The 18,487-nt window shown below is 48.8% G+C and overlaps 1 protein-coding gene across 1 annotated transcript; it reads left to right on the top strand.

The window, feature by feature from the left end:
* The first annotated feature begins 9,384 nt into the window (after positions 1 to 9,384).
* Positions 9,385 to 10,704, top strand: LOC138771354 (cocaine- and amphetamine-regulated transcript protein-like). Its single transcript, XM_069950991.1, has 3 exons — positions 9,385 to 9,516; positions 10,433 to 10,513; positions 10,597 to 10,704. The coding sequence occupies exons 1-3, from the start codon at positions 9,385 to 9,387 to the stop codon at positions 10,702 to 10,704; spliced, it is 321 nt and encodes a 106-aa protein (XP_069807092.1).
* The last annotated feature ends 7,783 nt before the right edge of the window (positions 10,705 to 18,487 follow it).

Below are 18,487 nucleotides of genomic sequence, written 5' to 3'. Positions count from 1 at the left end.
CTTGTCACACATGATCATATAATTATAGATGGGTATCGGGAGTCCCACATGATTATAGATGGGTACTGGGTGTCCCTCCCTCTTGTCACACATGATTGTAGATGGGTACCAGTTGTCCCTCCCTCTTGTCACACATGATCATATAATTATAGATGGGTATCGGGAGTCCCACATGATTATAGATGGGTACTGGGTGTCCCTCCCTCTTGTCACACATGATTGTAGATGGGTACCAGTTGTCCCTCCCTCTTGTCACACATGATCATATAATTATAGATGGGTATCGGGAGTCCCACATGATTATAGATGGGTACTGGGTGTCCCTCCCTCTTGTCACACATGATTGTAGATGGGTACCAGTTGTCCCTCCCTCTTGTCACACATGATCATATAATTATAGATGGGTATCGGGAGTCCCACATGATTATAGATGGGTACTGGGTGTCCCTCCCTCTTGTCACACATGATTGTAGATGGGTACCAGTTGTCCCTCCCTCTTGTCACACATGATCATATAATTATAGATGGGTATCGGGAGTCCCACATGATTATAGATGGGTACTGGGTGTCCCTCCCTCTTGTCACACATGATTGTAGATGGGTACCAGTTGTCCCTCCCTCTTGTCACACATGATCAAATGATTATAGATGGGTATCAGTTGTCACGCCCTCTTGACACACATGATTATAGATGAGTATCGGGAGTCCCACCCTCTTGTCACACATGATTATAGATGGGTACTGGGTGTCCCTCCCTCTTGTCACACATGATTGTAGATGGGTACCAGTTGTCCCTCCCTCTTGTCACACATGATCATATAATTATAGATGGGTATCGGGAGTCCCACATGATTATAGATGGGTACTGGGTGTCCCTCCCTCTTGTCACACATGATTGTAGATGGGTACCAGTTGTCCCTCCCTCTTGTCACACATGATCATATAATTATAGATGGGTATCGGGAGTCCCACATGATTATAGATGGGTACTGGGTGTCCCTCCCTCTTGTCACACATGATTGTAGATGGGTACCAGTTGTCCCTCCCTCTTGTCACACATGATCATATGATTATAGATGGGTATCAGGAGTCCCACATGATTATTGATGGGTACTGGGTGTCTCTCCCTCTTGTCACACATGATTGTACATGGGTACTGGGTGTCTCTCCCTCTTGTCACACATGATCACATGATTATAGATGGGTATCGGGAGTCCCACCATCTTGTCACACATGATTATAGATGGGTACTGGGTGTCCCTCCCTCTTGTCACACATGATTGTAGATGGGTACCAGTTGTCCCTCCCTCTTGTCACACATGATCATATAATTATAGATGGGTATCGGGAGTCCCACATGATTATAGATGGGTACTGGGTGTCCCTCCCTCTTGTCACACATGATTGTAGATGGGTACCAGTTGTCCCTCCCTCTTGTCACACATGATCATATAATTATAGATGGGTATCGGGAGTCCCACATGATTATAGATGGGTACTGGGTGTCCCTCCCTCTTGTCACACATGATTGTAGATGGGTACCAGTTGTCCCTCCCTCTTGTCACACATGATCATATGATTATAGATGGGTATCAGGAGTCCCACATGATTATTGATGGGTACTGGGTGTCTCTCCCTCTTGTCACACATGATTGTACATGGGTACTGGGTGTCTCTCCCTCTTGTCACACATGATCACATGATTATAGATGGGTATCGGGAGTCCCACCATCTTGTCACACGATTATAGATGGGTACTGGATGTCCCTCCCTCCTGTCACACATGATCATATGATTATAGATGGGTATCAGGAGTCCCACATGATTATAGATGGGTACTGGGTGTCCCTCCCTCTTGTCACACATGGTTGTAGATGGGTACCAGTTGTCCCTCCCTCTTGTCACACATGATCACATGATTATAGATGGGTACTGGGTGTCCCTCCCTCTTGTCACACATGATTACATATGGGTATCTTGCCTCCTCCTCTCCTCACTTGTGCCTCCTTTCTCCTGCTGGCCTGGATCTTCCTGATATTCAGAGAGATGTTTTATAATATTTATATATGGGGTGATCTATTATAGATGGCGGGTTCCAATGATAATCCCCTCGGGATATGAGATTTGTAACATTATAATAAAAATAATATTTAGTTTGTAAGTTTCTTGAGGCAATGAGCGCTGTGGAATCTAACCCACAGGGCAACCTTTGTGTCATGTGTCTGAGTGTACAGTGTAGTGATTCCAATGGTTGCTGGTTTTAGTGGGCGTGCCTAGTTGGTTGCTGGTTTTAGTGGGCGTGCCTAGTTAGTTGCTGGGTTTAGTAGGCGTGCCTAGTTAGTTGCTGGGTTTAGTAGGCGTGTCTATGCACTGTACTCCGTGCGCTAATCCTACTATTAACCGGTTCTATTTCTGGTCGGAGACTCATCAGAAGTGATTAAGGGTGTGAATCCTTCCAGAAAGCGTTGAGTTCCAGTAAGGGATGAGGAAGATGGGATCCCCGATCTAACACAACAGTTCATCAAACCCTACTGTGTATGGTGCTCCAGAGCAACCACGTGTAACACAACAGATCAAAGATCTCTGCTGTGTGTAGGGCTCCAGAGCAGCTGTGTCCCCTGCTGATCGGTAAAGGGCTGTCTTCTCTGATGATCGGTAAAGGGCTATCTTCTCTGCTGATCGGTAAAGGGCTGTCTTCTCTGCTGATCGGTAAAGGGCTGTCTTCTCAGATGATCGATAAAGGGCTGTCTTCTCTGATGATCGATAAAGGGCTGTCTTCTCTGCTGATCAGTAAAGGGCTGTCTTCTCTGCTGATCGGTAAAGGGCTGTCTTCTCTGATGGTCGGTAAAGGGCTGTCTTCTCTGATCATCGGTAAAGGGTTGTCTTCTCTGCTGATCGGTAAAGGGCTGTCTTCTCTGCTGATCGGTAAAGGGCTGTCTTCTCTGATGGTCGGTAAAGGACTGTCTTCTCTGATCATCGGTAAAGGGTTGTCTTCTCTGCTGATCGGTAAAGGGTTGTCTTCTCTGCTGGTTGGTAAAGGGCTGTCTTCTCTGCTGGTTGGTAAAGGGCTGTCTTCTCAGATCATCGGTAAAGGGCTGTCTTCTCTGATGATCGGTAAAGGATTGTCTTCTCTGATGATCGGTAAAGGGTTGTCTTCCCTGATGATCGGTAAAGGGCTGTCGTCTGCTGATCGGTAAAGGGCTGTCTTCTCAGATCATCGGTAAAGGACTGTCTTCTCAGATCATCGGTAAAGGGCTGTCTCTTTCAGATCATTGGTAAAGGGCTGTCTCTTTCAGATCATTGGTAAAGGGCTGTCTCTTTCAGATCATTGGTAAAGGGTCGTCTTCTCTGCTGATCGGCAAAGGGCTGTCTTCTCCGATGATATGAATCCATCCTTACAGATCACGTACACCCATACGTGCTGGTTGTCTACCCTCTCTTCTCAAGGACCAAGGAGACCTCTTAGTACTAGTCAAGAGGCCATGAACTGGCTGATGGGAGTCAATATAAAAAGATCCTTGAGTATCTGCATACCCTTAAGACTACTTCAGTTGTTTTCTAATCTGGAGGACCTTGTGCATTCATCCAGGTGAAATCAATGGTTTGGCCTGCCTCAGTTTATCTGAATAATGCCCCTATTCCACAGGTCGTTTAGAGTAGCAAACAAGCGCTCTCAGCACTCGTTTGCTCCTCGTTCCCCGCTCGCTGCCGCCGCTATTCAACGCGGCTGCAGCGAGCAGGTGAGTGCGGGAGGGGCGGCGGGGAGCTGCTGGGGGGGCTGCCCAGGTGATCGCTGATCGTCCGGGCAGCCCATAGGATACAGCAGCGCCTGCTGCCAATGCTCCTATTCAACGGAGCGACGGCAGCAGATCGCTGCTATATCAGTCGCTTGTTTTTCAACATGTTGAAAAACAAGCGACTGCAACGATCAGCCGACATGAACGATGTCGGCTGATCGTTGCACTCTATTCCACCGGACGATTATCGTCCGTAGCGGCCGGTATCGGCCGAATACGAACGATAATCGTTCCGTGGAATAGGGCCTTAAGACTAAAGCTGGCCATCCACCTTTAATGACTTCTGACGGCCCCCATCCTTCCCACCATACACAGGAAGGTTTGTCACAGCTGAGTGTTTCTGCACAGAGGCAAAATGATGGAGTCTTGTCCCCACAGGCACGTCTGGTCTGGCGTCATGAGCTTTTATCTTTCAGTTCCTGGTTGGTGGTTATTCACACCGTATCTGCGCTGTCTTCCCTGCTGATGACTCCTATGGAATGTTGGGGACTTTTGTTGCTGCCTCCGAAAGGGAAGAAACCCTTTTTTCTTTAGAGGGCGCGGACAGGCAGGTGCTTTAGAATCGCTGATGGACAATAGAATCTTCTTCAGTTGCGGACCAAAAAGACTTTCAGCCTGAGAAATGGTAATGAGCAAATATGAGATTTAGATTAAATATCTCCTCCCCATTTTTAAAGGGGTTTTCCAGTGCTACAAAAACATGGGCACTTTCTTTCAGAGACAGCACCATTCTTGTCTCCAGTTCAGGTGCGGTTTGCAATTAAGCTCCATTCACTTCAATGGAACTGAGCATCAAAACCCCATCCAAACTAGAGAAAAGAGTGGGGCTGTCTCTGGAAGAAAGTGGCCATATTTTTGTAGAGCTGGGTAACCCCTTTAAGCCACAACGCTCTACAGGTCGTATTGGAAGTAGCCATAATTTTGGAATTGAGCCTTAGAGTATCTAAGGGGAAGTCAGCAAGACTCAGCTCAGCTATCAGCCAGTGTCTCTGCTCCCCGACCTCCTGCTCGCTCAGCTGTCAGCCAGTGTCTCTGCTCCCAGGCCTCCTGCTGGCTCAGCTGTCAGCCATTGTCTCTGCTGCCCGGCCTCCTACTGGCTCAGCTGTCAGCCAGTGTCTCTGCTCCCCGGTCTCCTGCTCGCTCAGCTATCAGCCAGTGTCTCTGCTCCCCGGCCTCCTGCTGGCTCAGCTGTCAGCCAGTGTCTCTGCTCCCCGGTCTCCTGCTCGCTCAGCTATCAGCCAGTGTCTCTGCTCCCCGGCCTCCTGCTGGCTCAGCTGTCAGCCAGTGTCTCTGCTCCCTGGCCTCCTGCTGGCTCAGCTGTCAGCCAGTGTCTCTGATTGCAGATCAGTCCTCTGTAGGAAGGTTATGTCTGAAAGAAACACTCAGCTATGTGGCACTTGAGGGAAGTAAAATAGAGCTTCGTTCTTAGGTAGATATGAAGAGGAGGGTTCTCCTTCCACAGTGTCAGAGACATCAGAACCTTCATCACCTTCAGACTGATCAGATTCCTCATCAGAGGTAGGGCTGGGCGGTATACCGCAAAAATACCGATACCTTCACTGGCGTTGGTTAACCGACTACAACTTAGGACAGTAATTGCGATATTTTTGTATTTCTATGTCCCCGCGCCCGTCCTGTCAGAGCCCCATGCACACCCCCGAGCGGCCCGGCATAAGTGCTCCACGTCATGTGCAGGGACGTCGGTATCGGAGCGGGAGCTGGAGGAGGAGCAGGGTCCAGGTGACAATGCCGCCCGCCCCCGTCTGGTCCAAGCGACCCGCCCCGTGTGCGCACCTGTCCGCCCTCTTCACCCGTCCTGCCGCACCTGTCCCGTCCATGCGCCCACCACCTGTCCGGTACGGTGTCCCAGCACATTGAGGGGAGTACAGGACAGCCGCCCCAACGTGCTGCTGCTCCTCCAGCTCTGACATGGCCGCGTCCCTGCACACACAGGACAAAGTGTGCAGCGCTCGCCGGCCGGCTGTGGGGGGGTGCTCGGACGGGACTTTGCCGGTCCCCCCTCCCCCTCCCGTCCGAGCACCCCCTTCCCACAGCCGGCCGGCGAGCGCTGCACACGTTGTCCTGTGTGTGCAGGGAGGCGGCCATGTCAGAGCTGGAGGTGGAGGAGCAGCACTTGGGAGCAGCTGACCTGTCATCTCATCCCCTCAGTACCAGTGCAGGAGTGTAACATAGGAGGAATAATGGGCTGCAGCAGGCGGGAGAAGTTATAGGAGACACTGCTGCGTGTGGTATCCTGCCTGCTGCAGCCCATCCATTCCTCCTATGTTACATGGACAGGGGGCTACAGTCATACACCCCTGTCCGCCCCCCCCCCCCCCCCGTACAGTCATACACCCCTGTCCGCCCCCCCCCCCCCCGTACAGTCATACACCCCTGTCCGCCCCCCCCCCGTACAGTCATACACCCCTGTCCGCCCCCCCCCCGTACAGTCATACACCCCTGTCCCCCCCCCCGTACAGTCATACACCCCTGTCCCCCCCCCTGTACAGTCATACACCCCTGTCCGCCCCCCCCCGTACAGTCATACACCCCTGTCCGCCCCCCCCCGTACAGTCATACACCCCTGTCCGCCCCCCCCCCCGTACAGTCATACACCCCTGTCCGCCCCCCCCCCCCCGTACAGTCATACACCCCTGTCCGCCCCCCCGTACAGTCATACACCCCTGTCCGCCCCCCCTCCCCGTACAGTCATACACCCCTGTCCGCCCCCCCCCCCGTACAGTCATACACCCCTGTCCGCCCCCCCCCGTACAGTCATACACCCCTGTCCGCCCCCCTGTACAGTCATACACCCCTGTCCCCCCCCCCCGTACAGTCATACACCCCTGTCCGCCCCCCCCCCCCCGTACAGTCATACACCCCTGTCCGCCCCCCCCCCCGTACAGTCATACACCCCTGTCCCCCCCCCCTGTACAGTCATACACCCCTATCCCCCTGTATAGTAATACACCCCGATCCACCCCCCTATATAGTCATACACTTCTATCCCTATGTACCTCCTGTATAGTAATACACCCCCCCTCCCTTATCTAGTCATATACACCTATCCACCCCCCCATATAGTTATACACATGTATTCCTATATGACCCCCTGTGTATACACATCCTCTAGAGGCTGTATACCTGTATATACACATCCAGGTCTCCCCTAATAATGACAATAATATAGTAATAATGATAATAGACTAACCATGGGTTGCTGCTCAGTTCTTTTTTACTTTTTCTAATCAAAATATCGCCAGTTTGGCATGGCAAGTGGGTGTGGTTTGCATGCGTCATCGAGACAGGCAGGGAACACTCACCAATGAGGTGCCACGTGAAGGTGATTCCCTCTGTGACGCACGGCCTACTCCACCCAAGCGGCCGGCTGGCGCACATAATGGAGGCGCAGATTCCTCTCCAGGTCAGCGGTGTGCAGGGAGCGGCCGGTAAGAGATGACACGTCCCGCTCTAGACGCCATCTTATCATCCAGGAGCAGGTGGGCTACAAGGTACAGAGGGCGGCAGAAATCTCTTTTCCACCATACAAACCCCGGTGAGCTGAGAATAATCGGCAGCCGGCACGGCTATCCCGCGGAGCCAGCACCATAGCTCCTCACACTGGACTCCAGGGAGGATAACCAGGGCGAGCCAGAGCCCCATGCCCTCAAGATAGGTAAGAAAAACGAATAGGAGCAACAACTCCCTCAGCCTTGCAGAAGAAACAGAAACATGGAGTTTTATGGAGCCTTCAGCCTTTCATTACCGGTGGAGTCCGAATGTTTAGTATTTGATTACCGGTGGAGTCCGATCGTTCAGTATTTGATTACCGGTGGAGTCTGATCGTTCAGTATTTGATTACCGGTGGAGTCCGACGGTTCAGTCTTTGATTACCGGTGGAGTCTGATCGTTCAGTATTTGATTACCGGTGGAGTCCGACGGTTCAGTCTTTGATTACCGGTGGAGTCTGATCGTTCAGTATTTGATTACCGGTGGAGTCCGACGGTTCAGTCTTTGATTACCGGTGGAGTCTGATCGTTCAGTATTTGATTACCGGTGGAGTCCGACGGTTCAGTCTTTGATTACCGGTGGAGTCTGATCGTTCAGTATTTGATTACCGGTGGAGTCGATCGTTTAGTATTTGATTACCGGTGGAGTCCGATAGTTCAGCCTTTAATTAACGGTGGAGTCCAGTTGTTCAGTATTTGATTATCGGTGGAGTCCGATCTTTCAGCCTTTCATTACCGGTGGAGTCTGATCGTTTAGTATTTGATTACCGGTGGAGTCGATCGTTTAGTATTTGATTACCGGTGGAGTCCGATCGTTTAGTATTTGATTACCGGTGGAGTCCGATCGTTCAGCGTTTGATTACTGGTGGAGTCTGATCGTTCAGTATTTGATTACCGGTGGAGTCTGATCGTTCAGTATTTGATTACCGGTGGAGTCCGACGGTTCAGTCTTTGATTACCGGTGGAGTCCGACGGTTCAGTCTTTGATTACCGGTGTGGTCTGATCGTTCAGCCTTTGATTACCGGTGGAGTCCGACGGTTCAGCCTTTGATTACCGGTGGAGTCCGATCGTTCAGCCTTTGATTACTGGTGGAGTCTGATCGTTCAGCGTTTGATTACTGGTGGAGTCTGATCGTTCAGTATTTGATTACCGGTGGAGTCCAACGGTTCAGTCTTTGATTACCGGTGGAGTCTGATCGTTCAGTATTTGATTACCGGTGGAGTCCGACTGTTCAGTCTTTGATTACCGGTGGAGTCTGATCGTTCAGTATTTGATTACCGGTGGAGTCCGACGGTTCAGTCTTTGATTACCGGTGTGGTCCGATCGTTCAGCCTTTGATTACCGGTGGAGTCCGACGGTTCAGCCTTTGATTACCGGTGTGGTCCGATCGTTCAGCCTTTGATTACCGGTGTGGTCCGATCGTTCAGCCTTTGATTACCGGTGTGGTCCGATCGTTCAGCCTTTGATTACCGGTGTGGTCCGATCGTTCAGCCTTTGATTACCGGTGTGGTCCGATCGTTCAGCCTTTGATTACCGGTGGAGTCCGACGGTTCAGCCTTTGATTACCGGTGTGGTCCGATCGTTCAGCCTTTGATTACCGGTGGAGTCCGATCGTTCAGCCTTTGATTACCGGTGTGGTCCGATCGTTCAGCCTTTGATTACCGGTGGATGAAGAAGTTGGGTGCAGCCCTGGGGCGTGTAGAGTTGCGCTCATCTCTAGTCAGGACAGATTGCCTCCAGGCCGCTACTAGAAGTGTATTACAGGGGTCATCCTGTGTGTATGAGTATATATACTCCTGCCGGTGGCTGTCCAGGCATGCTGGGGGTTGTAGTTATACAATAGTGGGGAGCGACAGGTTGGAGACTGATAACTTTAAGCTGTAATCACTGACACAAAGCAGAACGGCAGAGCTGGAGCCGGAGGCTGGAGGGGCGGCCGCCATATCACCTTCCCCATCAGTAATCACCAGAGACGCACATCATCTCTCCCTATATACAGTATATACGGGGGAGGGGGGGAGGAGGTGTATAAAGGTGCAGACCCCGGAGCTCCCACAGCACAGTCTGCACCGCAGCCATGGGGCTACCGAAGCAACGCACTGCCCTCCTGCTGACCCTCTGCCTGACCGCACTCCTCCTGCCAGGGAGAGCCGAGGACCCCCGACTGCAGCTGACCCCCGAGGAGCTGCCCCTGCAGAGCAACAGCCTGGTGAGTGTGAGAGGATGATGGGAGTGATGATACACTGTGTGTGATAGGAGATTAGAGTGTCAGCTCCTGGGGTCAGGGAGGATGATGGGAGTGATGATACACTGTGTGTGATAGGAGATTAGAGTGTCAGCTCCTGGGGTCAGGGAGGAGGATGATGGGAGTGATGATACACTGTGTGTGATAGGAGATTAGAGTGTCAGCTCCTGGGGTCAGGGAGGATGATGGGAGTGATGATACACTATGTGTGATAGGAGATTAGAGTGTCAGCTCCTGGGGTCAGGGAGGATGATAGGAGTGATGATACACTGTGTGTGATAGGAGATTAGTGTCAGCTCCTGGGGTCAGGGATGATGGGAGTGATGATACACTGTGTGTAATAGGAGATTAGAGTGTCAGCTCCTGGGGTCAGGGAGGATGATAGGAGTGATCATACACTGTGTGTGATAGGAGATTAGTGTCAGCTCCTGGGGTCAGGGATGATGGGAGTGATGATACACTGTGTGTGATAGGAGATTGGAGTGTCAGCTCCTGGGGTCAGGGAGGATGATGGGAGTGATGATACACTGTGTGTGATAGGAGATTAGAATGTCAGCTCCTGGGGTCAGGGAGGATGATGGGAGTGATACATCTCGGGATGATGGGTGATGGAGGATGGGGGTGATACATGGTGGGGTGATGAAGGATGGGGGTGATACATGGTGGGGTGATGGAGGATGGGGGTGATACATGGTGGGGTGATGGAGGATGGGGGTGATACATGGTGGGGTGATGGAGGATGGGGGTGATACATGGTGGTGTGATGGAGGATGGGGGTGATACATGGTGGTGTGATGGAGGATGGGGGTGATACATGGTGGAGTGATGGAGGATGGGGGTGATAGTAGCTGCTGTATAATCCCGGGTGTTGTCCCTCCAGGCGGTGGCTCTGGGCGAGATGCTGGAGTACAGTCAGGATAGAGGGCTGCTGCTGGAGAAGAAGGCGGCCCAGCTGCCCCGGGTGAGGATCTCTCATATACATTGTGTGATTGATGGCTCCAGGTTGTTGTTGCCTGCAGAGCTGACACTCTATTCTCTGTGCAGTGTGATGTAGGAGAGCGCTGCGCTATGAAGCACGGACCTCGGATTGGGAAGCTGTGTGACTGCCTGCGCGGAGCCTCCTGTAACTCCTTCATGCTGCGCTGTTACTGAGGGGGCCACACACCGGACCCCCATCCCTGACCACCCTCCGGCCCCTCCTACTATCCCTGACCACCCTCCGGCCCCCCCCCCCCCCATCCCTGACCACCCTCCAGCCCCCCTCCTACTATCCCTGACCACCCTCCGGCCCCCCCCCCATCCCTGACCACCCTCCAGCCCCCCTCCTACTATCCCTGACCACCCTCCGGCCCCTCCTACTATCCCTGACCACCCTCCGCCTCCCCCCCATCCCTTACCACTTTCCGCCTCCCCCCATCCCTGACCACCCTCCAGCCCCCCTCCTACTATCCCTGACCACCCTCCGCCCCCCCCCCATCCCTGACCACCCTCCGCCTCCCCCCCCATTCATGACCACCCTCCGGCCCCTCCTACTATCCCTGACCACCCTCCGCCTCCCCCCCATCCCTGACCACCCTCCGTCCCCCCCCCATCCCTTACCACTTTCCGCCTCCCCCCATGACCACCCTCCAGCCCCCCTCCTACTATCCCTGACCACCCTCCAGCCCCCCCCATCCCTGACCACCCTCCAGCCCCCCTCCTACTATCCCTGACCACCCTCCGGCCCCCCCCCCATCCCTGACCACCCTCCGCCTCCCCCCCATCCATGACCACCCTCCGGCCCCCTTGTGATGTTTAGCCATAGGAGAATAAGATACAGCTGTAATTGTGCTGATAACAGAGAACAGCAGCAGTAGCTGATCCCCATGACCCCCCGAGACCCCCAGCCCCCTTCCCCACTCTCTGTGTTTTATATGACACTTTGTATTACAATAAAGAATTATTACTGATTCCTCTATGTGTTTTTAATTTCCTCTCCTGAAACCATCTGTGCTGCTGTGGGGATGGTGACAATGTACAGTCTCACTCATGTCTCTTGCGTCCCTATGATAACACTTCATAGCCATGTTCCCTGGCAGGTGGTTGTTATCATAGGCCCATATGACAACACTGACGTGCCAGAGCACAGGGACAGGCAGCTGATGGCGGGGTCATGTCCTGCGGGGATCACCGCACGGCGACCATTACATAACACGCTAAATGTGATGTCACCTCAGAGCCGACAGATAATCTCCCCGAGCCGCATTATGTCACATGTTATATAAGGAGATTACCCCCATCATCCACCAGGAGCAGCCGACAATGGGGAGGATCAAAGAGCACAACATGATACACACTCTGGGCAGTGTATCTAAGCATGTGTCTGCTGTACCACTGTATCTAATCCAATCATGTGCAATACTGTCTGCTGGAAACTCCGCCCTACTGACTAATCAATAGTTCAGGCATAAAATGTGATTGACCTGTAATAATAATCCAGTAGGGGAGCAGCAGCCCCAAATCATATAGCGCAGAGGCCCCCTAGTTGTTGGTGAGCCTCCCCCTAGTTGTTGGTGAGTCTCCCCCTAGTTGTTGGTGAGTCTCCCCCTAGTTGTTGAGGAGGCGCCCATTAGTTTTTGGTGAGGCCACCCTAGAAGTTGGTGAGCCTCCCCCTAGTTGTTGGTGAGCCTCCCCATAGTTGGTGAGGCCCCCCCTAGTTGTTGGTGAGGCCCCCCTAGTTGTTGGTGAGGTGCCCCCTAGTTGTTGGTGAGCCTCCCCCTAGTTGTTGGTGAGGCCCACCCTAGTTGTTGGTGAGCCTCCCCCTAGTTGTTGGTGAGCCTCCCCCTAGTTGTTGGTGAGTCTCCCCCTAGATGTTGAGGAGGCGCCCACTATTTTTTGGTGAGGCCACCCTAGAAGTTGGTGAGGTGCCCCCTAGTTGTTGGTGAACCTCCCCCTAGTAGTTGGTGAGGCGCCCCCTAGTTGTTGGTGAGCCTCCCCCTAGTTGTTGGTGAGGCTCCCCCTAGTTGTTGGTGAGGTCACCCTAGATGTTGGTAAGGCCCCTCTGGTTGTTGGTGAGGCCACCCTAGATGTTGGTAAGGCCCCTCTGGTTGTTGGTAAGGCCCCTCTGGTTGTTGGTGAGGCCACCCTAGTTGTTGGTGAGTCTCCCCCTAGTTGTTGGTGAGGCCCCCCCTAGTTGTTGGTGAGCCTCCCCCTAGTTGTTGGTGAGTCTCCCCCTAGTTGTTGAGGAGGCGCCCACTAGTTTTTGGTGAGGCCACCCTAGAAGTTGGTGAGGTGCCCCCTAGTTGTTGGTGAGCTGCCCCCTAGTTGTTGGTGAGCCTTCCCCTAGTTGTTGGTGAGGCGCCCCCTAGTTGTTGGTGAGGCCACCCTAGATGTTGGTAAGGCCCCTCTGGTTGTTGGTGAGGCCACCCTAGTTGTTGGTGAGGCCACCCTAGATCTTGGTAAGGCCCCTCTGGTTGTTGCTGAACCTCCCCATAGTTGTTGGTGAGGCCACCCTAGATGTTGGTAAGGCCCCTCTGGTTGTTGGTGAGCCTCGCCATAGTTGTTGGTGAGGCCACCCTAGTTGTTGGTGAGGCCACCCTAGATGTTGGTGAGGTGCCCCCTAGTTGTTGGTGAGGCCCCCCCCCCCTAGTTGTTGGTGAGGCCACCCTAGTTGTTGGTGAGGCCCCCCATAGTTGTTGGTGAGGCGCTCCTTAGTTGTTGGTGAGCCTCCCCCTAGTTGTTGGTGAGGCCACCCTAGATGTTGGTAAGGCCCCTCTGGTTGTTGGTGAGCCTCCCCATAGTTGTTGGTGAGGCCCCCACCTAATTGTTCGTGAGGCACCCCCCTAGTTGTTGGTGAGGCCACCCTAGTTGTTCGTGAGGCGCCCCCCTAGTTGTTGGTGAAGCCACCCTAGTTGTTCGTGAGGCGCCCCCCTAGTTGTTGGTGAGGCCACCCCAGTTGTTCGTGAGGCGCCCCCCTAGTTGTTGGTGAGGCCACCCTAGTTGTTGGTGAGGCGCCCCCCTAGTTGTTGGTGAGGCGCCCCCCTAGTTGTTGGTGAGGCCACCCCAGTTGTTCGTGAGGCGCCCCCCTAGTTGTTCGTGAGGCGCCCCCCTAGTTGTTGGTGAGGCGCCCCCCTAGTTGTTGGTGAGGCACAGCTTGGGAGCCAGTTTTCACAAAAGTAACTATGATCTGCACAGTCCTTTTGCTGTTTGCAAAAAATTCCATTTTAGAAACATTATTAATTTATTTTTTACTTGCTTTATTAGCTTATAGAGCTTGGGAGACCGGCGAGAGGCGGCCATAGCAGTAATTCCAGCTTTTAAAAGGACTTCCACCACAGATCAGATGGTGAGGCCCGGCCTCCTCCTGGTTAGTCTGGTAAAGCTCCAGTAGAAAAAGTTTGAGAAGCACTGATAAAGTGGGCCTCATCATGGTCACCATCACAAACAGACGCCTCATGTGAGCGTAGTGTCACCTGCTGCTGTGTAATATACAACCAAAGTGACAATAATGCTAAATACTGCCCCCTATGATTAGGAACATAACTGCAATAATGATGCCAAATATCTGTAAGAATATAACTACTATAATACTGCTCCAATATACAGGAATATAACTACTATAATACTTCCCCCTATATACAGGAATATAACTACTATAATACTGCTCCTATATACAGGAATATAACTACTATAATACTGCCCCCTATATACAGGAATAAAACTACTATAATACTGCCCCCTATATACAGGAATATAACTACTATAATACTGCTCCTATATACAGAAATATAACTACTATAATACTGCTCCTATATACAAGAATATACCTACTATAATACTGCCCCCTATATACAGGAATATAACTACTATAATACTGCCCCCTATATACAGAAATATAACTACTATAATACTGCTCCTATATACAGGAATATAACTACTATAATACTGCTCCTATATACAGGGATATACTACTATAATACTGCTCCTATATACAGGAATATAACTACTATAATACTGCTCCTATATACAGGAATATAACTACTATAATACTGCTCCTATATACAGGAATATAACTACTATAATACTTCCCCCTATATACAGGAATATAACTACTATAATACTGCTCCTATATACAGGAATATAACTACTATAATACTGCCCCCTATATACAGGAATAAAACTACTATAATACTGCCCCCTATATACAGGAATATAACTACTATAATACTTCCCCCTATATACAGGAATATAACTACTATAATACTGCTCCTATATACAGGAATATAACTACTATAATACTGCCCCCTATATACAGGAATATAACTACTATAATACTGCTCCTATATACAGAAATATAACTACTATAATACTGCTCCTATATACAAGAATATACCTACTATAATACTGCCCCCTATATATAGGAATATAACTACTATAATACTGCCCCCTATATACAGAAATATAACTACTATAATACTGCTCCTATATACAGAAATATAACTACTATAATACTGCTCCTATATACAAGAATATACCTACTATAATACTGCCCCCTATATACAGGAATATAACTACTATAATACTGCCCCCTATATACAGAAATATAACTACTATAATACTGCTCCTATATACAGGAATATAACTACTATAATACTGCTCCTATATACAGGGATATACTACTATAATACTGCTCCTATATACAGGAATATAACTACTATAATACTGCTCCTATATACAGGGATATAACTACTATAATACTGCTCCTATATACAGGGATATACTACTATAATACTGCTCCTATATACAGGGATATAACTACTATAATACTGCTCCTATATACAAGAATATAACTACAATAATACTGCTCCTATATACAAGAATATAACTACTATAATACTGCTCCTATATACAGGAATATAACTACTATAATACTGCTCCTATATACAGAAATATAACTACTATAATACTGCTCCTATATACAGGAATATAACTACTATAATACTGCTCCTATATACAGGAATATAACTACTATAATACTGCCCCCTATATACAGGGATATAACTACTATAATACTGCTCCCTATATACAGGAATATAACTACTATAATACTGCTCCTATATACAGGAATATAACTACTATAATACTGCTCCTATATACAGGAATATACTACTATAATACTGCTCCTATATACAGGAATATACTACTATAATACTGCTCCTATATACAGGGATATAACTACTATAATACTGCTCCTATATACAGGAATATAACTACTATAATACTGCTCCTATATACAGAAATATAACTACTATAATACTGCTCCTATATACAGGAATATAACTACTATAATACTGCTCCTATATACAGGAATATAACTACTATAATACTGCCCCCTATATACAGGGATATAACTACTATAATACTGCTCCTATATACAGGAATATAACTACTATAATACTGCTCCTATATACAGGAATATAACTACTATAATGCGGTTCAGGGAAGAAACAGAGTGCTGCACCTCACACCTATGGCTGATACTAGTGCCCCTAGGCTAAATAAAAAACACATCAGAATTTTGTGTATGAATTGATCAAGCCATACTGCCCCATGTACCTTGTGCCGGTATCTGATACACATGGGTCCCTACACTAAGTCCACACCGTGCCAGTCAGTGACCACCAACCCCGCAGGTGTGCACAGTCAGGGAACGGGGGCCATGGGACGGCCCTGCGACCCCCATGCCACAGGACCAGACCCAAAACCACCACACCAGAACCCGGCCAGCACCGCCGGCGGAGAAGGTCGCCCCCAAGCAGCACAAGTCTGGATGAGGTACTGCGCTCACCATAGCTGCTGCAGACAGAATGGGAAAAGACAGGAGGGATTAAAACCATGTGCACTCAGGTGTCTCCTGCTAATTGCGGTCATGTGGGTCTCACCAGGAGGAGTGCAAAACACGGGGAAAAGAGAGAAACAAAATGCGGTTCAGGGAAGAAACAGAGTGCTGCACCTCACACCTATGGCTGATACTATAATACTGCTCCTATATATAGGAATATACTACTATAATACTGCCCCCTATATACAAGAATATAACTACTATAATACTGCTCCCTATATACAGGAATATAACTACTATAATACTGCCCCCTATATACAGGAATATAACTACTATAATACTGCTCCTATATACAGGGATATAACTACTATAATACTGCCCCCTATATACAAGAATATAATTACTATAATACTGCTCCTATATACAGGAATATAACTATTATAATACTGCTCCCTATATACAGGGATATAACTACTATAATACTGCTCCTATATACAGGGATATAACTACTATAATACTGCTCCTATATACAAGAATATAACTACTATAATACTGCCCCTATATACAGGGATATACTACTATAATACTGCTCCTATATATATGAATATAACTACTATAATACTGCTCCTATATACAGGGATATAACTACTATAATACTGCTCCTATATACAGGAATATAACTACTATAATACTGCTCCTATATATATGAATATAACTACTATAATACTGCTCCTATATATATGAATATAACTACTATAATACTGCCCCTATATACAGGAATATAACTACTATAATACTGCTCCTATATATATGAATATAACTACTATAATACTGCTCCCTATATACAGGGATATAACTACTATAATACTGCCTTCTATATACAGGAATATAACTACTATAATACTGCTCCCTATATACAGGGATATAACTACTATAATACTGCTCCTATATAAAAGAATATAACTACTATAACATATGTGTAGGTATATACCCCTATATCACTATGTGTAGGTATATACCCCTATATCACTATGTGTAGGTATATACCCCCCTATATCACCATGTGTAGGTATATCCCCACTATATCACTGTGTGTAGGTATATATCCCCTATATCACTGTGTGTAGGTATATACCCCCCTATATCACTATGTGTAGGTATATACCCCTATATCACTATGTGTAGGTATATACCCCCCTATATCACTATGTGTAGGTATATACCCCTATATCACTATGTGTAGGTATATACCCCCCTATATCACTATGTGTAGGTATATACCCCTATATCACTATGTGTAGGTATATACCCCTATATCACTATGTGTAGGTATATACTCCCCTATATCACTATGTGTAGGTATATACCCCTATATCACTATGTGTAGGTATATACCCCAATATCACTATGTGTAGGTATATACCCCCCTATATCACTATGTGTAGGTATATACCCCCCTACATCACCATGTGTAGGTATATACCCCCTATATCACCATGTGTAGGTATATACCCCTATATCACTATGTGTAGGTATATACCCCCCTATATCACTATGTGTAGGTATATACCCCCCTATATCACTATGTGTAGGTATATACCCCCCTATATCACTATGTGTAGGTATATACCCCCCTATATCACCATGTGTAGGTATATACCCCCCTATATCACTATGTGTAGGTATATACCCCCTATATCACCATGTGTAGGTATATACCCCCAATATCACCATGTGTAGGTATATACCCCTATATCACTATGTGTAGGTATATACCCCCTATATCACTATGTGTAGGTATATACCCCTATATCACCATGTGTAGGTATATCCCCACTATATCACCATGTGTAGGTATATACCCCCTATATCACCATGTGTAGGTATATACCCCCCTATATCACTATGTGTAGGTATATACCCCCTATAACCCCGCCTCCTCGGATACATATATGTAAGCTGTGTTTGTAGAAATGAGGTGGAGTATCTTCCTTCGGGTGGATTATCGCCCCGGGCGGCCGTCATTATCACATTAGGGCTCTGGTGTAATCTCCAGCACTGGGCAGGGTCAGGTCAGAGCTCGTCCGGTGTCCAGGAGAGAAGCCGCTGCCGCCG

The sequence above is a fragment of the Dendropsophus ebraccatus genome, chromosome 13 (assembly GCF_027789765.1).
Source record: "Dendropsophus ebraccatus isolate aDenEbr1 chromosome 13, aDenEbr1.pat, whole genome shotgun sequence".
NCBI classification, from domain to species: Eukaryota; Metazoa; Chordata; class Amphibia; order Anura; family Hylidae; genus Dendropsophus; species Dendropsophus ebraccatus.
This window is presented reverse-complemented; position numbering and strand designations above follow the sequence as displayed.

Bases quoted from the DNA above. Each gene is read 5' to 3' on its own strand.
- LOC138771354 (XM_069950991.1), top strand. From the start codon at position 9,385: ATGGGGCTACCGAAGCAACGCACTGCCCTCCTGCTGACCCTCTGCCTG. The intron at 9,517-10,432 runs GTGAGTGTGAGA...TTGTCCCTCCAG, and splicing joins CCCTGCAGAGCAACAGCCTG to GCGGTGGCTCTGGGCGAGAT. The intron at 10,514-10,596 runs GTGAGGATCTCT...TTCTCTGTGCAG, and splicing joins AGGCGGCCCAGCTGCCCCGG to TGTGATGTAGGAGAGCGCTG.